The sequence below is a fragment of the Chiloscyllium plagiosum genome, unplaced genomic scaffold (assembly GCF_037043375.1).
Source record: "Chiloscyllium plagiosum isolate Xiang-an unplaced genomic scaffold, Cpla_swu_hap1 HiC_scaffold_20, whole genome shotgun sequence".
Classification (NCBI taxonomy): Eukaryota; Metazoa; Chordata; class Chondrichthyes; order Orectolobiformes; family Hemiscylliidae; genus Chiloscyllium; species Chiloscyllium plagiosum.
In genome coordinates this window covers 66164714-66189333 of record NW_028270158.1, presented here as the reverse complement: position 1 = coordinate 66189333, position 24620 = coordinate 66164714, and the positions used below count along the sequence as shown (strand labels likewise).

Here is a 24620-nt window from a genome sequence, read left to right as displayed (position 1 = left end):
GCCCAGTTGGAATGCAGATCGAACTCCATGCTATTGACATCAAACTGATCCACAACAACTCGGCAAAAGTGAGGACTGCAGATGCTGGAAATCAGAGTCTAGATTTGTGTGGTGCTGGAAAAGCACAGCAGGTCAGGCAGCATTCAAGGAGCAGGAAAATCGACATTTTGGGCAAAAGCCATTCACCAGGAATGTACAGGGCTTTCCCCCACCAACTCTCCAGCCCTGTATCATGTTAACAATTACCTGTACCATCCGTGTAGTTACTCATTTAACAGCAGAACGTGAAGGAATGATGAAGGGCTTTTGCCTGAAACATCAATTTTCCCGCTCCTCGGATGCTGCCTGACCTGCTGTGCTTTTCCAGCACCACTCTAATCTAGACCCTGATCCACAACTGTCCAGCTAACTTTCTAGCTCCCCATCCCCAGCCCCAGCCCAAACGAGTCGAGTGGTTGTAGCAACATACATGTGTCCTTGATGCTTCAGTATGGAGCTATGGCTAGTGAAGGTAGACTGCAGGAACAGTAGTGTGCCATTCAGCCCATTGAGCATAATTCGACAATGGGTGATCATCTTCTCAATGCCTTTTTCTTGCACTGTCTCCCTCTCCTGCCATCAGATATATTGATTTCTGTCTTGAACGTGCTCAGTGACTGAGCTTCCACAGCCCACTGGGATAGAGAATTCCAAAGACTCCCCACTCTGAGTGAAGAAATTCTTTCTCATCTCAGCCCCTAATCCCTGCCCCTAATTCTGAGATCATGATCCCTAGTTCCCAACTTGCCATCCTGTGGAAACATCCTTTCCGCATCCACTGTCATTCCTGTAAGAATTTTTTTTATGTTTCAGTAAGATCACATTTCATTGCTTGAAACACTGGAGAATGCAGGCTCAATTTTCTCAGTCCTTCCTCACAAAACAGTTCTCCCATCCCAGGGATTAATCTGGTGAACTTCAGTGCACTATTTTCTGTGGCAACTTCATTCTTAGTTAGGTAAGGAGATGCAACCCTACACAATATGCCAAGCGTGGTCTCACAAAACTCATGTCAGTTAAAACAAAGAACTGCAGATGCTGAAATAAAAACACATTGTTTGTGAAATTCATGCAGGTTGACAGCATCAGTGGAGAGAAAGCAGAGTTAACATCTTGGGTCCAGTGACCTTCCTTCAGAAATGATGGTAGAGAGGGAAAGGTGGTATTTATGCTGAACACAAGGATGGGGGAAAGAAGTAAGCAATAGATGGAAATGGAACCCAGAGGGAGAGAAAGTCAAAGTTAGGTAGACAAAATAATGGACATGGTAAGCCAGGGAAAAAGAAAACTTGCTAAAGGGGTTCCGTTCATGGTGAAAATGGTTTGGCTGTGCTGAAAATCCATGTGATGACATGACCTGGGATGTGGGGTTGGGATAGGGACATGAAAGAAGTTGTTCAGCCCCTAAAATCATAGAACTCAATATTGAGTCCTGAAGTCTGCAGAGTTCCCAAGCAGAAAATGAGATGCTGTTCTTCCAGCTTGCATTGAGCCTTGCTGGAGCACTGCAATAAGATGTCAGTCAGGGAAAAGGTGGTGTGCCGAAATGGCAGGTAACTTGAAATTCAGGATCATTTTTGCAGATAGAACTTAGGTGTTCCGCAAAGCAGTCACCCAGTCTGGATTTTGTCTCCCAGTGTAGAGACTACGTTGTGAGCAGTAGTCTAGATTGAGTGAAGTGCAGATAAAGTGCTGCTTCACCTGGAAGTGTATCTGGGGCTGACAAGGGAAGGGAGTATATGTCTGGTAGTGGCATCCCACTGTAGATGGTCCTAATGGTGCTTATGATCCATTGGTAGTGGATCGGGTGCAGTGTTAAGTGAGGAGTGGTGAACCAAATCGCTGTTGTGGGAGGTAAGAGAAGTGGTGAGGGCAGAATGCAGGAGATGTGTCAGGCACCGCTGAGGGCCCTATCAACCAGGATCCCTTGGTTGGGGAAGAAGGTAGACAATTGTTTTGAGGTCTCCCTGTGGGAAGTAGTAACATCAGAACAAATGCAATGGAGACAGAGAAACTGAAGGAGTGGGATGGAGTCCTTACAGGAAGCAGGGTTTGAGGATGTTCAGTTCAGGTAACTGTAGGAGTTGGTGGGTTTGTAGTGGAAATTCGTGGCCAGCCTGTCCCCAGACATAGAAACAGAAGAAGGGAATAGAGGAGTCCGAGATAGACTAGTGAAGGTGAGAGCATGGTGAAAATTGGAAGCAAAATTCATAATTCTTTCCAATTTTGGTCGAGAGAGGCATGCTGCAAGTGATATCCTCAAAAAAAACTAACAAGTTTGTCAGACATGATTTCTTTTCCATAGATCCATGTTGGCTCTGTTCAATTCTGCCACTCCTTTCTCAGTCTCCATTTATCACATATAATGTCCAATATCCAATTTTTCTCCCACCACACAACTGACCAGGAATCTCTTCTGCTCTTACTACCTGTTAAACATTGGAAGAATTTACAAGTTGATACTCAACCTGTTCAGCATCATTATAGACACCAAGTCATGGAGTGCGACTTAAAGCTTTTCAGAATCACAGAAATGTTATTCTGCAGAAGAAGGCCATTTGGCCAATCGAGTTTGCTCTGGCTCTTCAAATGTACATCATTGCCTACATTTTCCCCATGAACCTGCACTTTATTTTGATCCAAATAATTTTATTGTGAATGCCTCTGATGAACCTGCCTCTGTCATGTCTCCAGACAGTGCATTTCATACCCTCACTACTCAATGAATGATAAAGACCTTTCTCACCCTGCATTGGCTTCTTTTGCAAATCACTTTAAATCTGTAACCTCAGATTCTTGTTCATTTTACAAATGGGAACAGTTTTTCTATATCTACTCCATCTAGCTTGCTCGTGATTTTTAAAGCCTCTATCAGATCTCTTAACTTACGTCTCTCCAATTTCTTTAGCTGCAATTAAGACCATACACAGTACAAACAGGAGGAGGCTGTTTGGCCCTTCAAGCCCAGGCTGCCATTCGATAACATCATGGCTGATCTGACATTTCTTATTTCCACTTTCCTGTGTTTTCTTCTATTAACACTTGATACCCCTACTGATTGAGAATGTATCTATCTCAGTCTTAAATATACACAAGGACTCTGCCCCCACAGCTGTCTGTGGCAAGAAGTTCCAAAGACTCCCGAACCTCTGAAAGAAAAAAAAATCCTCCTCATCTCAATTTTAAATTGGCACTCCCTTATTCTGGTCCTGGGTTCTCCCATGAATGGAAACATCCTGTCAGCAATCCCCCCCTATGAATTCCCCCTAAGAAACCTTCATATTTCAATGAGATCACCCCCCATTCTTGTAGATGGTGGACAGGCTTTTGGGAGTCAGGAAGTGAGTTACTTGGTGCTGAATTCCCAGCGGAGAAAGTGAGGTCTGCAGATGCTGGAGATCAGAGCTGAAAATGTGTTGCTGGAAAAGCACAGCAGGTCAGGCAGCATCCAGGGAACAGGAGAATCGACGTTTCGGGCATAAGCCCTTCTTCAGGCTGAATTCCCAGCCTCTGACCTGCTGTTGTAGCCATTGCGTTTATATGGTGAGTGCAGTTAAGTTTATGATCAATGATAACTCTGAGGATGTTGATAGTGGGGGATTCAGTGATGGTAACATCATTGAATGTCGATGGGCGGTGCTTAGATTTTCTCTTGTTGGTGATGGTCATGTTGATAGTTATTTCAGGGGGTAGGTTTATAAGAGTAGGGAACTCTTACTACAACTGTAAAATATGCTGGTGAGACCATATCTGGAATACTGTGAGTAGTTTCATCCCCTTATTCAGAAGATATTTAATTGGAGTCAGTTCACAGAAGGTTCACCTAAGATGATCCCTGATATGGAGAGATTGTCTTTTGTGTAAAGGTTAAACAGGTTGGAGCTCTACTCGCTGGAGTTTGGAGGAATGAAAGGAGAATGGGGCAGCACTGCTGCCTCAATTGCCAGGCACTCGGGTTCAATTCCACCCTCTGGCGATTGTCTGTGTGGAGTTTGCACATTTTCTCCCTGTCTGCGTGGATTTCCTCCCACAGTCGAAAGATGTGCAAGTTAGGTGGATTGGCCATGCTAAATTGCCACAGTGTCCAGGGATGTGCAGATTAGGTGGATTGGCCATGCATTGTGTGAGGTTACTGGGATAGAGTAGGGGTCTGAGTTTGGGTGAGATACTCTTCGGAGGGTTGGTGTGGACTGAATTAGCTAAATGGCCTGCTTCCATACTGTAGGGATTCTATCCTATTATATTTCAATGAGATAGAATAGAAATAGATAGGATTCTGAAGAGGCTTGATAGAATAAATGTTGAAAGAATGTTTCCCACGTAGGATAGTCTTGGACCTAGGACGTAGCCTCAGAATAAGGGGGACGACAATCTGAGACTGAGATATGGAGGAATTTCTTCTCTCTGAGGTTTGTGTGTCTTTTGAACTCCTTGCCACAGAGAGCTGTGGTGGCAGAGTCCTTGTGTTTATTTAAGGCTGAGATACAGGGAAACCTGTCTATCTGGATACAGAATTGGCTCACCCATGGAAGACAGAGTGTAGTGGTAGATGAAAAGTAGAGTTGAGAGTGTGGTGCTAGAAAAGCACAGCAGATCAGGCAGCATGTTGGGGTCCATGTCCATGTCCAAGTTACCACCCAATTTGGTAGGGTTATTAAGAAGGCATAGCTATGGCTTTCATAGCAGGGAGATTTAGTTTAAGAGCCGCGAGGTTATGCTGCAGTTCTGTAGAATCCTAGTTAGACCACACTTGGAATTTGTGTTCAGTTCTGGTCGCCTGATTATAGGAAAGATGTGGAAGCTTTCAAGAGGGTGCAGAGGAGATTTACCAGGATGCTGCCTGGACTGGAGGGGATGTCTTATGAAGAAAGATTGAGGGAGCTAGGGCTTTTCTGAAGGAGCGAAGAAGGATGAGAAGTGACTACATAGAGGTGTACAAGACGTTGAGAGGCATAGAGTGGATAGACAGAAACTTTTTCCTCTGGCAGAAATGTCTATCACGAGGGGCATAATTTTAAGGTAATTGGAGAAAGGTTTAGGGGGCGATGTCAGAGGTAGGTTTTTTTAGATTAGATTACATTACAGTGTGGAAACAGGCCCTTCGGCCCAACAAGTCCACACCGCCCCGCCGAAGCGCAACCCACCCATACCCCTACATTTACCCCTTACCTAACACTACGGGCAATTTAGCATGACCAATTCACCTAACCTGCACATCTTTGGACTGTGGGAGGAAACCGGAGCACCCAGAGGAAACCTTTATTCTTTATTCAGAGAGTGGTGGGTGCACGAAATGCACTGCCAGCCGTGGTAGTAGGGTTAGATTCATTAGGGACACTTAAGCAACTCTTGGAAAAGCACGTGGAAGTTAGTACAATGAAGTGTATGTAGGTTAGCCTGATCTTGGAGTAAGATAAAAGGCCGACACTATATTGAGGGCCTAAGGGCTGTACTGTTCTATGTTCTATGGATAGGTAGACTCTTGATCAATAGGGAAATCCAGGGTTATGGGAAAAATCACAGCAAAGTGGATGTGAGGAATGTAAAATCAGACATGGTGCAGCAGACTCAGGAAACCAAACAGCCTACTCCTGTTCCTAATTGTTATGCACTTATCTGCTATGCTCCTAATCATTGAGCGGTGAATCTCATCATCCAAAATTTAGCAAGACTGGGGTCTAAACTCTGGATTTCTAAGTGAACATTAAGTTTTGTTCAATTGTTACAGGACTCATTGGGTGGAAACAGCAGAACAGTAATGATTGCTCACATCAGTCCTGCCAGTGCTTCGTTTGAGGAATCCAGGAATACACTGATGTATGCTGACCGTGCAAAGAACATTAAAACAAGGGTATGGATGGCATCCTATTGCTGCTGACATTTTGATTTGAATGCGATTTATATTCTGTTGCACCATTCTTTTTCCTTCCATTATGTGAAGGGAGGTGATAGCAGAAGATTCCTAAATAGGAGTTCAGGTTGAAAGAGGATTGACGACTCTCAAATATAAGGACGTAAGATGTTTGTATATTCCTTGTGTTTCTCAGTTTTGTTAGAGTACAAGCACCATTGGACCTTGATAGAAAAAATGCAGTATGTTTGTATTGAGTGAATTCACCACCTTCCATTCCCCCCAACCTCACCACCAATGAATGTTCAAGTGAATGCTTGAATCTGTTTAATTCCATAGCACTTCACTACAAAACACATCCATTGAGCATACTGAAAGCTTCAACAAATGTCACTAAGTGTACAACTGCTAGTTCAAACTCAGTATAAAATGGGTTTTATAAAGCCCATTTCAAAAACCCAGAACCTCTGATAAGAAGAATGCTGCAACAGAAACTTCACGTGGGACTATGCAGACATCTCAATTCAACTGAACTCCCTGGGAATTGTCGTGGAAGTTGGGACATTCAGTGGGCAAGTGCCTACTGTCTGAGACCCTCCAACTGTTCAACTCTGAGATTATTGTTAGTTAAACAATCTCAAGTCTCTGAAATTGCACATTCAATCATGTGCAATTTTTGTATTTGACAGTGGCATGTGAGCTGGGAAGCATTTGGAGTTATTTTCAGCAGAAAATCAGAACTCCAGCATAAAGGTAAAGATAGGAAAAGTAAGGTTGAACACTTGGGAAAGAGAAAATACAATGATAGTCAATGTATAAACAGTGGGGAACCTGAAGGAAAAGGAGTGTAGCGCACAAAGTTAGGAAGTCTGATGTTGGCTGGTACTGGAAGATGTGGGGGTGGGGGAATGAGTTGATGAATCCAAAATATGAAAGCATTCAGGTTGGAGGGGAAATATTGTGGCTAGAAGTTGAGGAAATATGTTGGTTACCTGAAAGGGATTCAGCATAGCAAATGTCTAAAAGGAATTATCAATACCTCTGCTGCTTTTATAACTTTTTAAAAATTGTTTGTGCCTTTGTGATTTTAAAATATTGCTGTTTATTTTCAGATCTGTAGAACAGGCCTGCATTGTGCTGAAAGGGGCATTGGGTTATTGTGTTTAAAATCTAATATTTCTGAAATGTTCTCCTTTTGTTTCGCAATAACAGCTCATTGAATGTAATAAAAGACAGAAACGAAAATTTTTTTTAAAAAATGGCGACACAGTGGCACTGCTGCCACACAGCACCAGAGACCTGGGTTCAATTCCCGCCTCAGACGACTGACTGTGTGGAGTTTGCACATTCTACCCATGTCTGCGTGGGTTTCCTCCGGGTGCTCCGGTTTCCTCCCACAGTCCAAAGATGTGCAGGTCAGGTGAATTGGCCAGGCTAAATTGCCCGTAATGTTAGGTAAGGGGTAAATGTATGGGTGGGTTGCGCTTCGGTGGGTCGGTGTGGGCTTGTTGGGCCGAAGGGCCTGTTTCCACACTGTAATGTAATGTAATCTAATCTAATCATTGCCCATCCTCGATTACCCTTGAGAAAGGTGGTATTGAGCTGTCTTCTTAAACTACTGCTGTTCATTTAGTATACATACATCCACAATGTTGTGAGGGAAGGAATTCCAGGAATTTGACAGTGAAAGAACAGTGACATATTTCCAAGTCAAGACAGTGTATGGTTTGGAAGGGAATTTGCAAGTGGTGGTATTCCGTGTTTCTGTTGCCTTCTAGATAATGCAGGTTGCAGGTTTGGAAGGTAATGTCAAGGGGGCCTTGGTGAGCTATTGCTATGAATCTTACAGATGGCACATACTGCTATCAGCGTGCATCTATGGTAGAAAGAGTGAATGTTGAAGGTTGGTAATGTGGTGCTTAGTCATGGTCATGTCAGTCAAGCTGCTTTGTCCTGAATGGTAACAAAAGCAAAAGTTGCTAAAAAAAAGCTCAGCAGCTCTGGCAGCATCTATGAAGAAAAATCAGAGTTAATGTTTCAGGTCTGGTGACCCTTCCTCAGAAGAGTTTGCCAGACCTGCTGAGATTTTCCAGCAACTTCTGTTTTTGTTTCTAATTTCCAGCATCCGCAGGTCTTCCAGTTTTTGTCCTGAATGTCACAGAGTCATAGAGATGTACAGCACAGAAACAGACCCTTCAGTCCAACTCGTCCATGCTGACCTAATTGAGTCCTGCTTGCCAGTACCTGATCCAAATCCCTCCAAACCCTTCCCATTAATGAACCCAACCAGATGTCTTTTAATTGTTGCAATTGAACTAGCCTCCACCACTTCCTCTGGCAGCTCATTCCATACATGCACCTCCCTCTGTGTGAAAAAGATGCCCCTTAGGTCCCTTTTATATTTTTCTCCTCTCACTCTAAACCCTCTAGTTCTGGGCTCCCCTACCCCAGGGGAAAAAACCTTGTCTGCTTATCCTATCCATACCCCTTATGATTTTATAGACCTCTATCAGGTCACCCCTCAGCCTCTGACGCTCCAGGGAAAATAGCCCCAGCCTACTCAATCTCTCCCGATAGCTCAAACTCTCCAACCCTGGCAACATCCTCATAGAACATAGAAGAATACAGCGCAGTACAGGCCCTTCGGGCCTCGATGTTGCACCGATCCAAGCCCACCTAACCTACACTAGCCCACTATCCTCCATATGCCTATCCAATGCCCGCTTAAATGCCCATAATAAGGGAGAGTCCACCATTGCGACTGGCAGGGCATTCCATGAACTCACGACTCGCTGAGTAAAGAACCTACCCCTAACATCTGTCCTATACCTACCCCCCCTTAATTTAAAGCTATGCCCCCTTGTAATAGCTGACTCCATACGTGGAAAACGATTCTCACTGTCGACCCTATCTAAACCCCTAATCATCTTGTACACCTCTATCAAGTCACCCCTAAACCTTCTTTTCTCCAATGAAAACAACCCCAAGTGCCTCAGCCTTTCCTCATACGATCTTTCTACCATACCAGGCAACATCCTGGTAAACCTCCTCTGCACCCGTTCCAGTGCCTCCACATCCTTCCTATAGTATGGCGACCAAAACTGCACACAATACTCCAGATGCGGCCGCACCAGAGTCTTATACAACTGCAACATGACCTCAGTACTCCGGAACTCAATTCCTCTACCAATAAAAGCCAGTACGCCATATGCCTTCTTCACCGCACTATTTACCTGGGTGGCAACTTTCAAAGATCTGTGTACATGGACACCAAGATCCCTCTGCTCATCCACACTACCAAGTATCCGACCATTAGCCCAGTACCCCATCTTTTTGTTACTCTTACCAAAGTGAATCACCTCACACTTAGCTACATTGAACTCCATTTGCCACCTTTCTGCCCAGTTCTGCAGCTTATCTATATCCCGCTGTAACCTGCCACATCCTTCCTCACTGTCTACAACTCCTCCGACTTTCGTATCATCCGCAAACTTGCTCACCCAACCTTCTAACCCCTCCTCCAGGTCATTTATAAAAATGACAAACAGCAATGGTCCCAAAACAGATCCTTGCGGAACACCGCTAGTGACGGCACTCCATGATGAACCTTTGCCATCAACTACTACCCTCTGTCTCCTTCCATCCAGCCAACTCCTAATCCAAACCTCCAACTCACCCTCAATGCCATACCTCCGTATTTTTTGCATTAGTCTACCATGGGGAACCTTATCAAACGCCTTACTAAAATCCATATACACCACATCTACCGCTTTCCCCTCGTCCACCTCCTTAGTCACCTTCTCAAAGAATTCAATAAGGTTTGTGAGGCACGACCTTATGAATCTTTTCTGAACCCTTTCAAGTTTTGCAACATCCTTCTGAGAGGAAGGAGACCAGAATTGCACATAATATTCCAAAAGTTGCCTAACTAACGTCCTGCACAGCCACAACTTGACCTTCTAACTCTTTACTCAATACTCTGACCAATAAAGGAAAGCATAGCAAACGCCCTCTTCACTATCCTATCTACCTGCGACTCTACTTTCAAGGAGCCATGAGCCTGCACTCCAAGATCCCTTTGTTCAGCAACACTCCCTAGGACCTTACCATTAAGTGTATAAGACCTTCTAAGATTTGTTTTCCCACAATGCATCACCTTGAATTTATCTAAATTAAACTCCATCTGCCACTCCTCAGCCCATTGGCCCATCTGACCAAGATCCTGTTGTAATCTGAGGTAACTTTCTTCACTGTCCACTACACCTCCAATTTTGGTGTCATCTGCAAACTCACCAACTGTGTATGTCTTATGCTCACATCCAAATCATTTGTATAAATGTTGAAAAGTAGTGGACCCAGCACCGATCCTTGTGGCACTCCACTAGTCACAGGCCTCCAGTCTGAAAAACAACCTTCCACCACCACCCTCTGTCTTTTTGTGGGCGGCACAGTGGTTAGCACTGCTGCTTCACAGCGCCAGAGACCTGGGTTCAATTCCCGCCTCAGGCGACTGACTGTTGTTTTATAAATTCTCAAGGATCGGGTTCGCAGGAGAGTAGTCTGACACAGACCAGGAGAAAAGAACTGAGAGACGAGTTTGCTAGAATATGAGTATTTTATTCCCCGCAGTGTCGCCTCAACCAGGTCTCGTACTTACAACGGGTCTGGTTTATACTCACTCTACATGTTACCGGAACTGGGAGCCGTCAGTTCTCGTAGAGCGGTTGCCAACAACCCACGCTCGGCGGTTAAACGTAACCCGGAACAGACTCTACCGAACTGGGGACTTTCCCAGCTTATATACTCTTTTGAGATCTAAACATTCATGCGAACAACAGGGCAAGACTAAGCAACACCTTCCATTCCGGTAACATATTCATGCGAACAACAGGGCAAGACTAAGCAACACATTCCATTCCGGTAACATATTCATAATAAGATTCACACATGTATTGGGACATAATTTTAACCCTTTCACCACATTCCACTGATTGGCCCAATACATGTGTTACATCATGCCCATATATATTTTTTCCAACAAGCGTCTACGTACACGCCAAATATACAAGCAAGTCAGGATATTACAGCATGTTAAGATCATGCTGTAATATCCTGACTCCTACCAGGATCGATAAGGGTGGGAATAGGAACTTCCCCGCAGTGGAGGACATACCACTCAACATATCCCACCAATGATGAGCTGACTCTACTTCCATTACATGGGCAGCATGTACTACCTCCTGTCCATGTATAAAGGTAGACACTGTAACCTTGGTGACATTGGTTTGATGCTTTCGTAATATCTGCTTAAGCTCCTCGGATCGGTCCAATGCTTGCTTAAACCGATCCAGGGAAATGTTCCAAGGATTCATCAGCACTTTCCACTGCACCTTGGTAAAGTGGTGAGCACTGCTATAATTGGTTAACAGATAGGTCTGATTCTGCCATTGCCACTGATAGACATTTGAGAGGCATCCCGAGAACGGTACTGTGGGAAGCGTAGGATGTGGGTTATTGGTAGCCACACAGAGCGTGTGTGGCCCAATCTGCCACATCATGTCCCTTGGAGTTTCAACAGTCCATTCGCACAGGGCCGTTCCCTTAGTCAAGCAAGGGTCCCGATATCTGTCCATCAGTAGGCAAGTTTTTCCCTGATCAGTCTGTTCACAAGCGGACAGATCATAGGTAATATTGGTATCTGGGCTAAACCACTGTCCCCTTGTCTTCAGAAAATAATATCCAGAAGATGTAATCACTGGTAATACATAATATCGACAGACCGTAACAGTGTGGGTTACATTCATGGTAACAAAGTATCCTCTACACATAGTTGCGTTACACCATGTTCTTTCTGGATGGGTTATCATCCACAATTTCTCAGATACATTCCATATTCCCCTCCACGCTTGTACATTGGGGGATGTTACCACACGCAAAAATCGTTCTTTCTGTATTTGTGCGTGCAACATTTGAATATGACAGGCAGTCCAATTTAACTGAGCTGTAATGTTGTCAAACAGTTCCTGGGTGGCACCCCAGACATCTAGTTCCCATTGCAGGGATTGTATCAATATTTTAGCTGTTTCTCCTTGAGTCATCATTACGGATGGCATCCATCTTCCAATAGTGTGTAGTCCTTGTGAGGTGGCTTGTCCCGTGTTAGATAATTTAGTACGGGTTACCTCAGAGTCAATAGCATTCGAGATACCCATGACAGTTCCTGCACCTCCCAGCAGGGTGTTGTACCATGCACGCCGCCTCCTCTTATGTTGGCATTCTGGGATAGCCGGCAGCCGCACCTGCCAGTGAACATCAGTGTGCAGTACTGCCTGGGCCATCTGCTGACAAGTTGACATAATGGGAGCCAACTGTGTGCGGTGCGCGTCAGAGACGTTAGGGCGCACCAAGATCAGCCATAACATTCGAGTCCGGTTTTGAATAACTGTTCCATTGCTGATCCAGATGTCCTCATCTCCAGTCGTGATGTTCCATCGTGTCCCGTTTGAGCTTTCACATTCACGAGCGGTTATATTCCAATGACACATATTCACCGTTGCATTCAACATCAATGTACAGTTAGGGGTTATCAAAGTTACATTTCTCCCCTTATAACATCGTACACAAGTATACATTTGACAATCACTCGTGAGATCTAAAATTGTACACCATTGATTTGCCGCGCACTTAAAATCATCTTGCTGTCGTTCCTCACTACTAATTTTCCAACCTACATTTTGTTTCGATAAGGGTACCAATGACTGAGCTGGCACACTCCTCCAGACTGATTCCCCAGGATACATAATGGTGACTAGACTGTCTTTTCCTTGGGCTATGATCTCTGCCGGTTTGGGGGGACCAGTTGTCTGGCGTACCCATACCTTGGCACCCTTAGTGTCAGTAGACCCAAATCCCCCCGTCCCACGTTCAGTAACCTTAACGGGAGCTCCCGTCTCTTCCACCGTTGTAAGGTTACATGGTTTAATAACTAATTGTGCTATTCTGTCTCCCTTCTGTATCACATAAGGTTCAGATGTGATGTTGACCAGGACTACTCCCAATTCTCCTTGGTAGTCCGCGTCAATTACTCCTGCCATTACATCAATCCCCTTTAGTGACAATCCCGATCGCGGGAGGATATGCCCATAGGTTCCATGGGGGCAAATCAATCCTAATCCGGTCTTAATCACCGTAGGTTTTTGTTGGACCAAAGTCTGTGTAGTTAACGCTCATAAGTCCAGTCCAGCCGAAGCCGGTGTGGCCCTTACGGGAATATTAGCTTCCTTAGCAAATTTCCACATTTTAATAGGCTGTGCCTTTGGGGTATCACACACCCGTATCATCCGATTCAAGGGCGTCACCCCGTTTCCCAATGGGCGGTTATTAATTTGCTTTACTACCCGAATCAATTGTTTCTTCCAGCCTGTTAAATTATTACATCCTCCTGCCTTTCGCAGGGAGGATTTTAGAAGCCCGTTCATTCGTTCAATAAGTCCCGCAGCTTGCGGATGGTAGGGCACGTGATAAATCCACTCCACATGGTTATCATGACACCACTGCTTCACCATCCCTCCTGTGAAATGGGAGCCATTGTCACTCTGGACCTGTATGGGCAATCCATGAAATTGTTCGATCAAATCTAAACACCGTAAGGTAGCCTGTTGGTTGTTATGTCGACAGGGATGGGCTACCAAAACCCCAGACATAGTGTCCACAGCTGTACATATATGGTTACATCCTTGTGAGGAAGGTAATGGACCCACAAAGTCCATTTGCCAGCTCTGTCCCGGTCCCTCTCCTCGGTGTATATGTCCCATCATATGTTGGGGCACTCCCTGCCGTTGATGCTGACACTGCTCGCATTGATTTACTGCAGTCTTGACATCATCTACCATAAGATCTATTCCCCGATCTCGAGCCCACTGCAAGGTTCCTTGCACTCCCCAGTGTCCGGCCTTAAGGTGTGCCCATCTAGCCAAGTCCACTGAGGTGCCCCTTTGTACACTCATGGCTCGGACAATGCCGTCTACATATCGGTTATGTAAAGCTTCCGCATCATTTCGGGATGTATGAGCGTCTACATGGGTAATATATATATCTAGATGTCGAGCCTTCTCCCATATATCTTCCCATAATTGTTTACCCCATACCTCCCTATTCTGAATCATCCACTGATTGGCCTGCCAAGTTGGCATCCATTGGGTCATGCCATTAACCACTGACCAGGAGTCAGAAAACAAATAAACTCCCATGACCCCCGCTTGCATGACCACCATATGTACTGCTTTTAATTCTGCCCACTGACTACTTTTCCCCTCGCCTAGTTCTTCTAGGGTTATACCTTGTTTCGGATTAAAAGCGGCAGCTTTCCATCTACGTTGTCCTGCCTTCCATTGGGCTGACCCATCTACAAACCAAGCCGTGGTTTGTTCATCCAGGGTCAGTTCATCATACCGTTTGCCCATCTTGACGGGTGATTCTTTATACTCAATCACCTCAAACCGCTTTTCCCCTTCCTCAGGGGCCTCCGCCACTTGCTGATGCAGGACTGACACTCCCTTTTGTCCAGTCCGCACTCTTTCTGACACGTACCATTTCCATTTGATAATGCTGCTCTCTTGGGCAGTTCCTATCCTGTGGGTAGTGGGGTCACTGAGTACCCACGGGAGGATAGGAATAGCTGTTCTCATGATCACTTCATGTCCAATAGTTAGAGCTTCAGTTTCCACCAAGCTCCAGTAACATGATAACAATTGTTTCTCAAAGGGGGTGTATCGTTCCCCTGCCGGGGGCAATTTCCGGGACCAAAATCCCAATTCCGCAGGAGGCTGAGCCCGCGGTAATTCATGCATAATTGCCTCCCCCTGTTCATTCCGTATGGGATTCCCTTCCCCATCTAACATTACTTCCCGCTGCACCGGGAGGCGTCTCTGGACTTGTTTTCTCCTAACTACTGGTTTAGCCTGGAGTACGGGTGGGTCATCTTCATACTGATCATCTGAATCTCCCCAAATGTTTCCATCCCAATGATCGATATCCCACCGATCCCCGTTATTTAACTGGGCTACAAACGCCCGTACTTGTACTGGGTCCGGGGTTCGAGGGACCTTCCTTTTCTCTTTCCGTTTCTTAGCAGACAGATACATAATAGTTCGTCCTGCTAGTTCAGTTAATGCTGTCAATTCAGCCTTTAACTTCATAATTTCCTGCCTCAACATAGAGGCATCTCCCGAACTGAGTCCCTGCTCATGTTTCAGGAGGGCTAATTCTGCTTCAGCTTTTTGGCGCTTGTCTGACTGTTGTCTACAAGCCGCCGCACATGCCCACATCCTCCGCTGTACCCCAGGCAAGGGGTTCTTCGGCAGGACTGAGATCTTCTCAAGGGTGGACAGCAGAGACACTGGGGTTCCTACGCCCTCGGCTTCCCAGTTTTCCGGTCGCCCCCCACCATTTGCCCACATCCTCCGCTGTACCCCAGGCAAGGGGTTCTTCGGCAGGACTGGGATCCTCTCAAGGGTAGACAGCAGCGACACTGGGGTTCCTACGCCCTCGGCTTCCCAGTTTTCCGGTCGCCCCCCACCATTCCTCAAACAAACTGCCACGTCATGCCACGGTCCCTGCCATCCCGGGACGGTTGGGACCTACACAGTTTGTTCTTCTGGTTTCTTAGTCCTTTTCCCAAACATTGTTCTGTATCAAAATCTCTCCCCAATTGCGATTGATCCTGCCGACTACGCCAAAATGTTTTATAAATTCTCAAGGATCGGGTTCGCAGGAGAGTAGTCTGACACAGACCAGGAGAAAAGAACTGAGAGACGAGTTTGCTAGAATATGAGTATTTTATTCCCCGCAGTGTCGCCTCAACCAGGTCTCGTACTTACAACGGGTCTGGTTTATACTCACTCTACATGTTACCGGAACTGGGAGCCGTCAGTTCTCGTAGAGCGGTTGCCAACAACCCACGCTCGGCGGTTAAACGTAACCCGGAGCAGACTCTACCGAACTGGGGACTTTCCCAGCTTAAATACTCTTTCGAGATCTAAACATTCATGCGAACAACAAGGCAAGACTAAGCAACACCTTCCATTCCGGTAACATATTCATGCGAACAACAGGGCAAGACTAAGCAACACCTTCCATTCCGGTAACATATTCATAATAAGATTCACACATGTATTGGGACATAATTTTAACCCTTTCACCACAACTGTGTGGAGTTTGCACGTTCTCCCCGTGTCTGCGTGGGTTTCCTCTGGGTGCTCCGGTTTCCTCCCACCATCCAAAGATGTGCAGGGTCAGGTGAATTGGCCATGCTACATTGCCTGTAGTGTTAGGTAAGGGGTAAATGTAAGGGTATGGGTGGGTTTCGCTTCGGCGGGTCGGTGTGGACGTGTTGGGCCGAAGGGCCTGTTTCCACACTGTAATCTAATCTAAATCTAAATCTAAATCTACCTTCGAGACAGTTCTGTATCCAAATGACTAGATCTCCATGAAATCTAACCTTGCTAACTTTGCCCTCATCAATCCTCGTTGTTACTTCTTCAAAAATCTCACTCGGTTCATGAGACATGATTTCCCACGCACAAAGCCATGTTGACTATCCCTAATCAGTCCTTGCCTTTCTAAATACATGTACATCCTGTTCCTCTGGATTCCCTCCAACAACAAAGGAAGGGCAGCACGGTGGCACAGTGGTTAGCACTGCTGCCTCACAGCGCCTGAGACCCGGGTTCAATTCCCGCCTCATGCGACTGACTGTGTGGAGTTTGCACGTTCTCCCCGTGTCTGCGTGGGTTTCCTCCAGATGCTCCGGTTTCCTCCCACAGTCCAAAGATGTGCAGGTCAGGTGAATTGGCCATGCTAAATTGCCCGTAGTGTTAGGTAAGGGTTAAATGTAGGGACATGGGTGGGGTACGCTTCGACGGGTTGGTGTGGACTTGTTGGGCCGAAGGGCTTGTTTCCACGCTGTAATGTAATCTAATCTAATCTAAACTTGCCCACCACTGATGTCAGGCTCACCAGTCTATACTTCCTTGGCTTGTCCGTATCACCTTTCTTAAACAGTGGCACCATGTTAATCAACTCCAGTCTTCTGGCACCTCACCTGTGATTTTCGATGATCCAAATATTTCAGCAAGGGGCCCAGCAACCACTTCCCTAGTATCCCAAAGAGTTCTAGGGTACACCAGATCAGGTCCTGGGGATTTATTTACTTTTATGCATTTCAAAACATCCAGCCTACCATAACTCCCCTATTATTCTTACAGATAACTGAGATCTCCTTACAAATTTGTTTCTCAATTTCCCACTGACTATTATTGTCGGTCTATAATACAATCCCAATAAGGTGATCATCCATCTCTTATTTCTAAGTTCCAACGAAATAACTTCCCTGTCTCTATTTCTGGGAATATCTTTCTGGAGTATAGCTGTATGCTATCCCTTATCAAAAATGCCATTCTCCCTCCTCTCTTGCCTCCCTTTTTGTCCTTCCTGTAGTATTTGTATCCTGGAACATTAAACTGCCAGTCTTGTCCATCCCTGAGCCACATTTCTGTAATTGCTGTGATATTGCAGTCCCATGTTCCTAACCATGCCCTGAGGTCATCTGCCTTCCTGTTAAGCCTCTTGCATTGAAATAAATGCAGTTTGATTTTTCAGTCCTACCTTGGTCTCTGCTTTGTCTCTGCCTGCCCTGACTATTTGACTCGCTTCTTTTCTCAACTGTGCCAGCCTCAGATTGATCTCTTTCCTCGCTATCTCCTTGGGTCCTATACCCCCACCATATTATAGTTTAAATCCTCCCGAGCAGCACTAGCAAATCTTCCTGCCAATATATTAGTACCCTTCCAGTTCAAGTGCAATCCGTCCTCCTTGTACAGGTCACTTCTAAACCAGAAGAGATTCCAATGATCCAAAAATGTGAACCCTTCTCCCATACACCAGCTTCTCAGCCATGCATTCATCTGCACTGTCCTCCTATTCTTATCCTCACTAGTTCGCGAGTAATCCAGATATTACTGCCTTCGAGGACTTCCTTTTTAACTTCCTGCCTAACTCTCATATTCTCCCTTCAGAATGCCATCCTTTTCCCTTCCTTTGTTGTTGGTTCCAACGTGTACAACAACCTCCTGCTGGTCCCTCTCTCCCTTGAGAACATTCTGCTCCCTCTCTGAGACATCCTTAATCCTGGCACCAGGGAGGCAACACACCATTCTGCTTTTTCGCTGCTGGCCACAGAAACATCTGTCTGTGCCTCAGACTACAGAATCCCCTAACACAATTAATCTCTTGGAAGCCGTCATACCCCTCATTGCATTAGAGCCAGTCTCAATACCGGGAACTTGACTGTTCATGCAACATTCCCCTGAGAATGCACCAACCCTTATATTTTCCAAAACAGCATACTTGTTTGAAATGGGGATTGCCACAGATGACTCCTTCACTACCTGCCTCCCTCTTTTACCTTTCCTGGAGTTAACCCATCTCTGTGACTCCATCTGTGACTTTTCTCCCTTCCTATAACTGCCATCCATCACATCCCCTTGCTCTTGTAAGTTCCTCATTGCCTCTAACAGTCGCTCCAACCAATCCTTTCAATCTGACAGGATTCACAACCAATGGCATTAATTGCAGGTATAATCCTCAGTAACACATAAACTCTACTGAAACACTCACATCCGATAAGAAGAGCTTATCACTCTACTAAGGGCCATTTTTGCTTCTTCCAATCTACAGACCCAGAAAACAGCACCGTCTTATTCCTCTACAAAATACTGCTCCAGGCTTGATACTTATGACTTATATTTTTGAGTTAAATCAAGAGACATATCTCAATAAAGCATAATTCTGGAAAGTGTAAAAATAGATCAGCATTTGTATCCTGGAACATTAAGCTGTCAGTCCTAACTGTCCGGATGGGATTTATCCTAGGATTCTCTGGGAAGCCTGGGAGGAGATTGCTGAGCCTTTGGCTTTAATCTTTATGTTGTTATTGTGGAATAGTGCCAGAAAACTGGAGGATAGCAAATGTCATTCCCTTGTTCAACCCTGGAAATTATACACCTGTGAGCCTTACTTCAGTTGTGGGTAAAGTGTTGGAAAGGGTTATAAGAGATAGGATTTATAATCATCTAGAGAGGAATAACTTGATTCGGGATAGTTAACACAGTTTTGTGAAGGGTAGGTTGTGCCTCACAAACCTTCTTGAGTTCTTTGAGAGGGTGACCGAGCAGGTGGATGAGGGTAAAGTGGTTGATGTGATTATATTAGATTACATTAGCTTACATTAGGTTACATTACAGTGTGGAAACAGGCCCTTCGGCTCAACAAGTCCACACCAACCCGCCGAAGCATAACCCACCCATACCCCTACATATACCCCTTACCTAACACTACGGACAATTTAGCATGGCCAATTCACCTGACCTGCACATCTTTGGACTGTGGGAGGAAACCGGAGCACCCGGAGGAAACCCATGCAGACACGGGGAGAACGTGCAAACTCCACGCAGTCAGTCGCCTGAGGCGGGAATTGAAACCAGATCTCTGGCGTTGTGAGGCAGCAGTGCTAACCACTGTGCCACCGTGCTGCCCATGTTGGTGTATATTGATTTCAGTAAGTTGTTTGATAAGGTTCTCCACAGTAGGCTATTGCAGAAAATATAGAGGCATGGGAATTGAGGATGATTTTAGCAGTTTGGATCAGAAATTGGCTAGCTGAAAAAAGACAGAGGGTGGCGTTTTATGGAGTTCAGTTACTGGTGGTGTACCGCAAGAATCTGTTTTGGGGCCACTGCTGGTTGTCATTTATATAAATAACCTAGATGAGGGTGTAGAAGGATGGGTTAGTACGTCGGAGTCTTGTTAGTGTGTATGAGCAGAAAGATCTTGGTATCTATGTATATAGATCCCTGAAAGTTGCCACCCAAGTTGAGAAGGTTGTTAAGAAGGCATACAGTGTGTTAGCTTTTATTGGTAGAGGGATTGAGTTTCAGAACCATGAGATCATGCTGCAGCTGTATAAAGCTCTGGTGCGGCCACATTTGGAGTATTGCGTGTAGTTCGGGTCACTGCATTGTAGGAAGGATGTGGAAGCTTTGGAAAGTATTCAGAAGAGATTTACTAGGATGTTGCCTGGTATGGAGGGAAGGCCTTACAAGGAAAGGCTGAGGGACTTGAGACTGTTTTCGTTTGAGAGAAAAAGGTTGAGAGGCAACTTAATTGAGACATATAAGATAATCAGAGGGTTAGATAGGGTGGACAGTGAGAGCTTTTTTCCTCTGACGACGATGGCTAGCACAAGGGGACATAGCTTTAAGTTGAGGGGTGATAGATATAGGACACTTGTCAGAGGTAGCTTCTTTACTCAGAGTAGTAGGGGTGTGGAATCACTGCCTGCAGCACTAGTAGGCTCGCCAACTTTTAGTGCATTTAAATGGTCGTTGGCAAGGCATATGGATGAGAATGGAATACTGTAGTTTAGATAGGCTTCAGATTGGTTCCACAGGTTGACGCAACATCGAGGGCCGAAGGGCCTGTACAGTGTTTTAATGTTCCATGTTCTATATAATCAAGAAAGAACCCACTTTACTCATTATTGTAGATTTACTTAAAACTATTCACTTATCTGTTTCTGTGCTGTGACCTCTCCCAAACAGGTTCCTCCAAGATCAATTGTGAATTTCACTGTTTAACTTTTCCTAGATGCACTCCGATGTCCAGCGATACACAAATTCAACAGCAAAGGCAGTAACTGTGCAGGTTCATTGCTGTGTCAGTTAACAGTGTGGGTTTCTCTCTCTCTCTCCCGCACTGACCATGTACTGCCTTTGCCTGACCCTTGTCCTTTTAAACATGCTGTTGTTTGACTTTGTTTTGGAACTTTGGAGAAAAACCATGCAACAGCATATAAAACAGTAATTGCTGCTCCTGGAATTTGAGGAAATCACCTCAAACACCAAAAATATCTCAAAAAAGGAGCAGCCTGTGACAGCCAGAAATTTTTCCAAGCTTCTTGAGTATTGTTAGAATTGTAGTCATCAGGCAAGTGAGAGTATTCCATCATACTCCTGACTTGTGCCTTGTTGATGATGGTCAGTCTTTGGGGAGTCAGGAAGTGAATTACTCACTGCAAGATTTCTAGTCTCTGACCTACCCTTTTAGCCACAATAATGATATGACTCATCCAGTTCTGTTTCTGATCATAGTAACCATCAGGATGTTGATAGGGTATTCATTGATGGCAATGTCATTGAAAATTAACAGGGGATTCTCTCGTGTTAGGGATAGTAATTACCTCACATCTGCGTGGCACAATTGATGCACGTCATTTACCAACCCAAGACTGGATATTATCCAGATCTTACTGCATTTGGCTGTGAATTGTTTTAGTATCTGAGAAATCATAAATTGTGCTGAGAACATCCTCACTTTCTCACACTATTGTGGAGGGAAGGTCATTGATGAAGCAGATGAAGATGTTTGAGCCCTATTCTGAGGAACTCCTGCAGAGAGGTCCTGCAGCTGACATGAGTGAACTCAACATAATTAAATTTTGCAAGTCCTTCCTGGCTACTGGGGAGGATTGGAGGACAGTCCGTTATTCTAGGAGGAAGATACACCAGGGAACTAGAGGCCAGTCAGTCTAACCTCAGTAGTGGGTAACTTGAACAGGCAGGGATTCATCAAGAATAGTCAGCATAGGGAGGTCGTGGCTGACAACTCAGTTGAATTATTCAGAGGTAACCAGGTATATGAATGAGGGCAGTACATTGATGTAATCTGCTTGGACTTCAGCAAGGCTTTTGATAAAGGCACAGTGTTAGCACTGCTGCCTCACAGCGCCAGAGACCCGGGTTCAATTCCAGCCTCAGGCGACTGACTGTGTGGAGTTGACACATTCTCCCCGTGTCTGCGTGGGTTTCCCCCGGGTGCTCTGGTTTCCTCCCAACAGTTCAAGAATGTGCAGGTTAGTTAGGTGAGTTGGCCATGCTAAATTGCCCATAGTGTTAGGTGAAGGGGTAAGTGTAGGGGAATGGGTCTGGGTAGGTTGCGCTTTGGTGGGTGGGTATGGACTTGTTGGGCCAAAGGGCCTGTTTCCACACTGTAAGTAATCTAATCTTTAAAAAAAAGTCCCACATGGGATACTGATAGTGAAGGTAAGAGTCTGTGGTATCCAAAGAAATTTGGTAAATTGAACACAGAATTGTCTGAGTAGCAGGATGCAGAGGGTGATGTTTGAGGGATGATTTTTGTGACTGGAAGTGGGGTCAAGTGGAGTTCTACAGGGATTAGTGTCAGGGCCCTTGCAGTTTGTGGTATATTAACTATTTAGATTTGAATGGGAAGGGTTGATCAACAAGTTCTGTTGGGAGTGCTGGCTGGTTTATTGTAAAACAACTTCCTGGTTCTGATGCTGGGCTTATGTAGTGAGATGTGGTGTGGTGAAAAACACAGAAGGCAGATGCTTAGAGGTAAATGCTATGCATCAAGTGAAATAAGCCTTCTCTGACAGCTACTTACACCCCAGTTAACCCTTACAGCCCCAACTTGGTAATTACAGAGAGCTGTTAATTACTAGGTGACAGGGGAAATGAAAGAGAGTAAATGCAAATCTCAGGGTCCTATCCTGTTAGCCTCATAGCTCACACTTCTGCCCCTATCTTACTGAGCCGGGACAGAGGGTCTTGCTGATCTTATGCTCAGCCCTGAAGTGGCATCTGTTGGCTTGGATGGTGGTGGATATCGCTGATGCTGCCCCCAATCAGTCTCTCTGCTCTCCAGTCACTTCTCGTCAGTACATGGAAGATAGAACATTATAGGCTCTTCGGCCCTCGATGTTGCACGACCTGTGGAACCAGTCTGAAGCAAATCTAACCTACACTATTCCATTTTCATCCATATACCTAGCCAATGACCATCTGAATGCCCTTAAAGATGGCGAGTCTACTACTATTGCAGGCAATGCATTCCACGCCTCTCCTACTCTCTGAGTAAATGAACTACCTTTGACATCTATATCTATCGCCCCTAAATTTAAAGCTATGTCACCTCGTGCTAGCTATCACCATCCGAGGAAAAAGGTTCTCACTGTCCACCCTATCTGACCCTCTGATTATCTTATGTCTCAATTAAGTCACCTCTCAACCTTCTTCTCTCTCATGAAAACAGCCTCAAATCCCTCAGCTTTTCCTCAATAGACCTTCCCTTCATACCGTGCAACATCCTTGTAAATCTCCTCTGAACCCCTTCCAAAGTTTCCACATCCTTCCTATAAGGTGAATTGGCCATGCTAAATTGCCCGTAGTGTTAGGTAAAGGGGTAAATGTAGGGAAATGGGTGGGTTGCGCTTCGGCAAGTCGGTGTGGACTTGTTGTGCCGAAGGGCCTGTTTCCACACTGTAAGTAATCTAATCTAATCTAAAACACTTGGTGACCAGAACTGTACGCAATACTCCAAATATGGCCACACCAGAGTTTTGTACAGCTGCAACATGATCTCACGGTTCTGAAACTCAATCCCTCTACCAATAAAAGCTAACACACTGTATGCCTTCTTAACAATCCTATCAACCTGGGTGGCAATTTTCAAGGATCTATGTACAGAGGAACCTCAATTATCCAAATGAGATGGGCGGGCACTATTTCGTTCAGATAATTGATTATTCAGTTAATCAATTCAATGCCTTTTCTCTGAGGTCGGAGTTTTCTGTAAAATCAGCTCCCTGTTCAGGAGATAAGAAAGCATCACAGCCCATGTGAGGCTCCACCCCTCACCCACTCCCAAACTCTGTCCAGCACTGCCCCCGTTTGCCCCCTAACATCATCCAACACCACACCCCTGCCCACCCCCAATCTCCATCCCAAACCACCCCCACTCCCACAACAGTGTCCAACACCACCCCCTGCCCGCCCCCAAACAGCGTCCAGCACCGCCCCCTGCCCACCCCCAAAGCTCCATCTGACACTGTCCCCTGCGTGCCCCCAAACCCCGTCTAACACCGCTGCCAGCCCACCCCACCTCCTCTCTGGTGCAGCCGGACTGGACACCAACAACAAGACTGCTACTGCCTTTTGGGGGGGGGGGGGGGTTGAGTCACCAAAAAGCGCGCGCGCGCACACGCACACACACAACTTTTTACTGCTACTTTTTGACAGGTTCCACAATGTTGGAGAGATTATCTGGGGAAGGGATGTTTAGGGTACACCCCTCTGTAGATCTCCAGGTTAAAAATCACACAACACCATGTTATAGTCCAACAGGTTTAATTGGAAGCACACTAGCTTTCAGAGCGATGCTCCTTCATCAGGTGGAGGTGGTCTCCAAATCATGACTACTATAGATCTCCAGGGAAAGTGTGGGGAGAGAGAGATAGAGAGAGAGAGAGAGAGAGAGAGAGAGAGAGAGAGAGAGAGAGAGATAAAAAGAGGATGGGAGGTCAGTCATTTAGAAACTGTGCCTGCGCGCCCATTAGTCCAGGACTGTTCTCGGCAGCATTTTTAATCACTGTAAACAAAAGTCGCGATCAGTGTTGGACACACGTCTTTGATGTAATGCTTCTGTTGAGACCTCAAGATCTCCTTCAGATAATCTGATTTTCGGATAATTGGTATTCAGATAATCAAGGTCCCCTGTACATGGACATCGAGATTTTTCTGCTCATCTACACTACCATGAACCCAGTACTCTGTATGCCTGTTACTCCTTCCAAAGTGAATCACCTCTTGTTTTT

At 45.4% G+C, this 24620-nt stretch overlaps 2 protein-coding genes across 3 annotated transcripts in view; one reads left to right on the top strand and one right to left on the bottom strand.

Annotated features, from left to right (window-relative positions):
* Positions 1-24620, top strand: part of LOC122560470 (kinesin-like protein KIF19) — a 332615-nt gene that overhangs the window by 129877 nt on the left and 178118 nt on the right. For both annotated transcript variants that reach the window (XM_087998033.1, XM_087998034.1), the window contains one exon: positions 5768-5890. In XM_087998033.1, coding sequence (XP_087854159.1) covers positions 5768-5890 — 123 coding nt within the window. The remainder of the gene's footprint in view (positions 1-5767; positions 5891-24620) is intronic.
* Positions 10972-12435, bottom strand: LOC148146644 (uncharacterized). Its single transcript, XM_087998055.1, has one exon. It carries the CDS (start codon positions 12433-12435, stop codon positions 10972-10974), a length of 1464 nt encoding a protein of 487 aa, XP_087854181.1.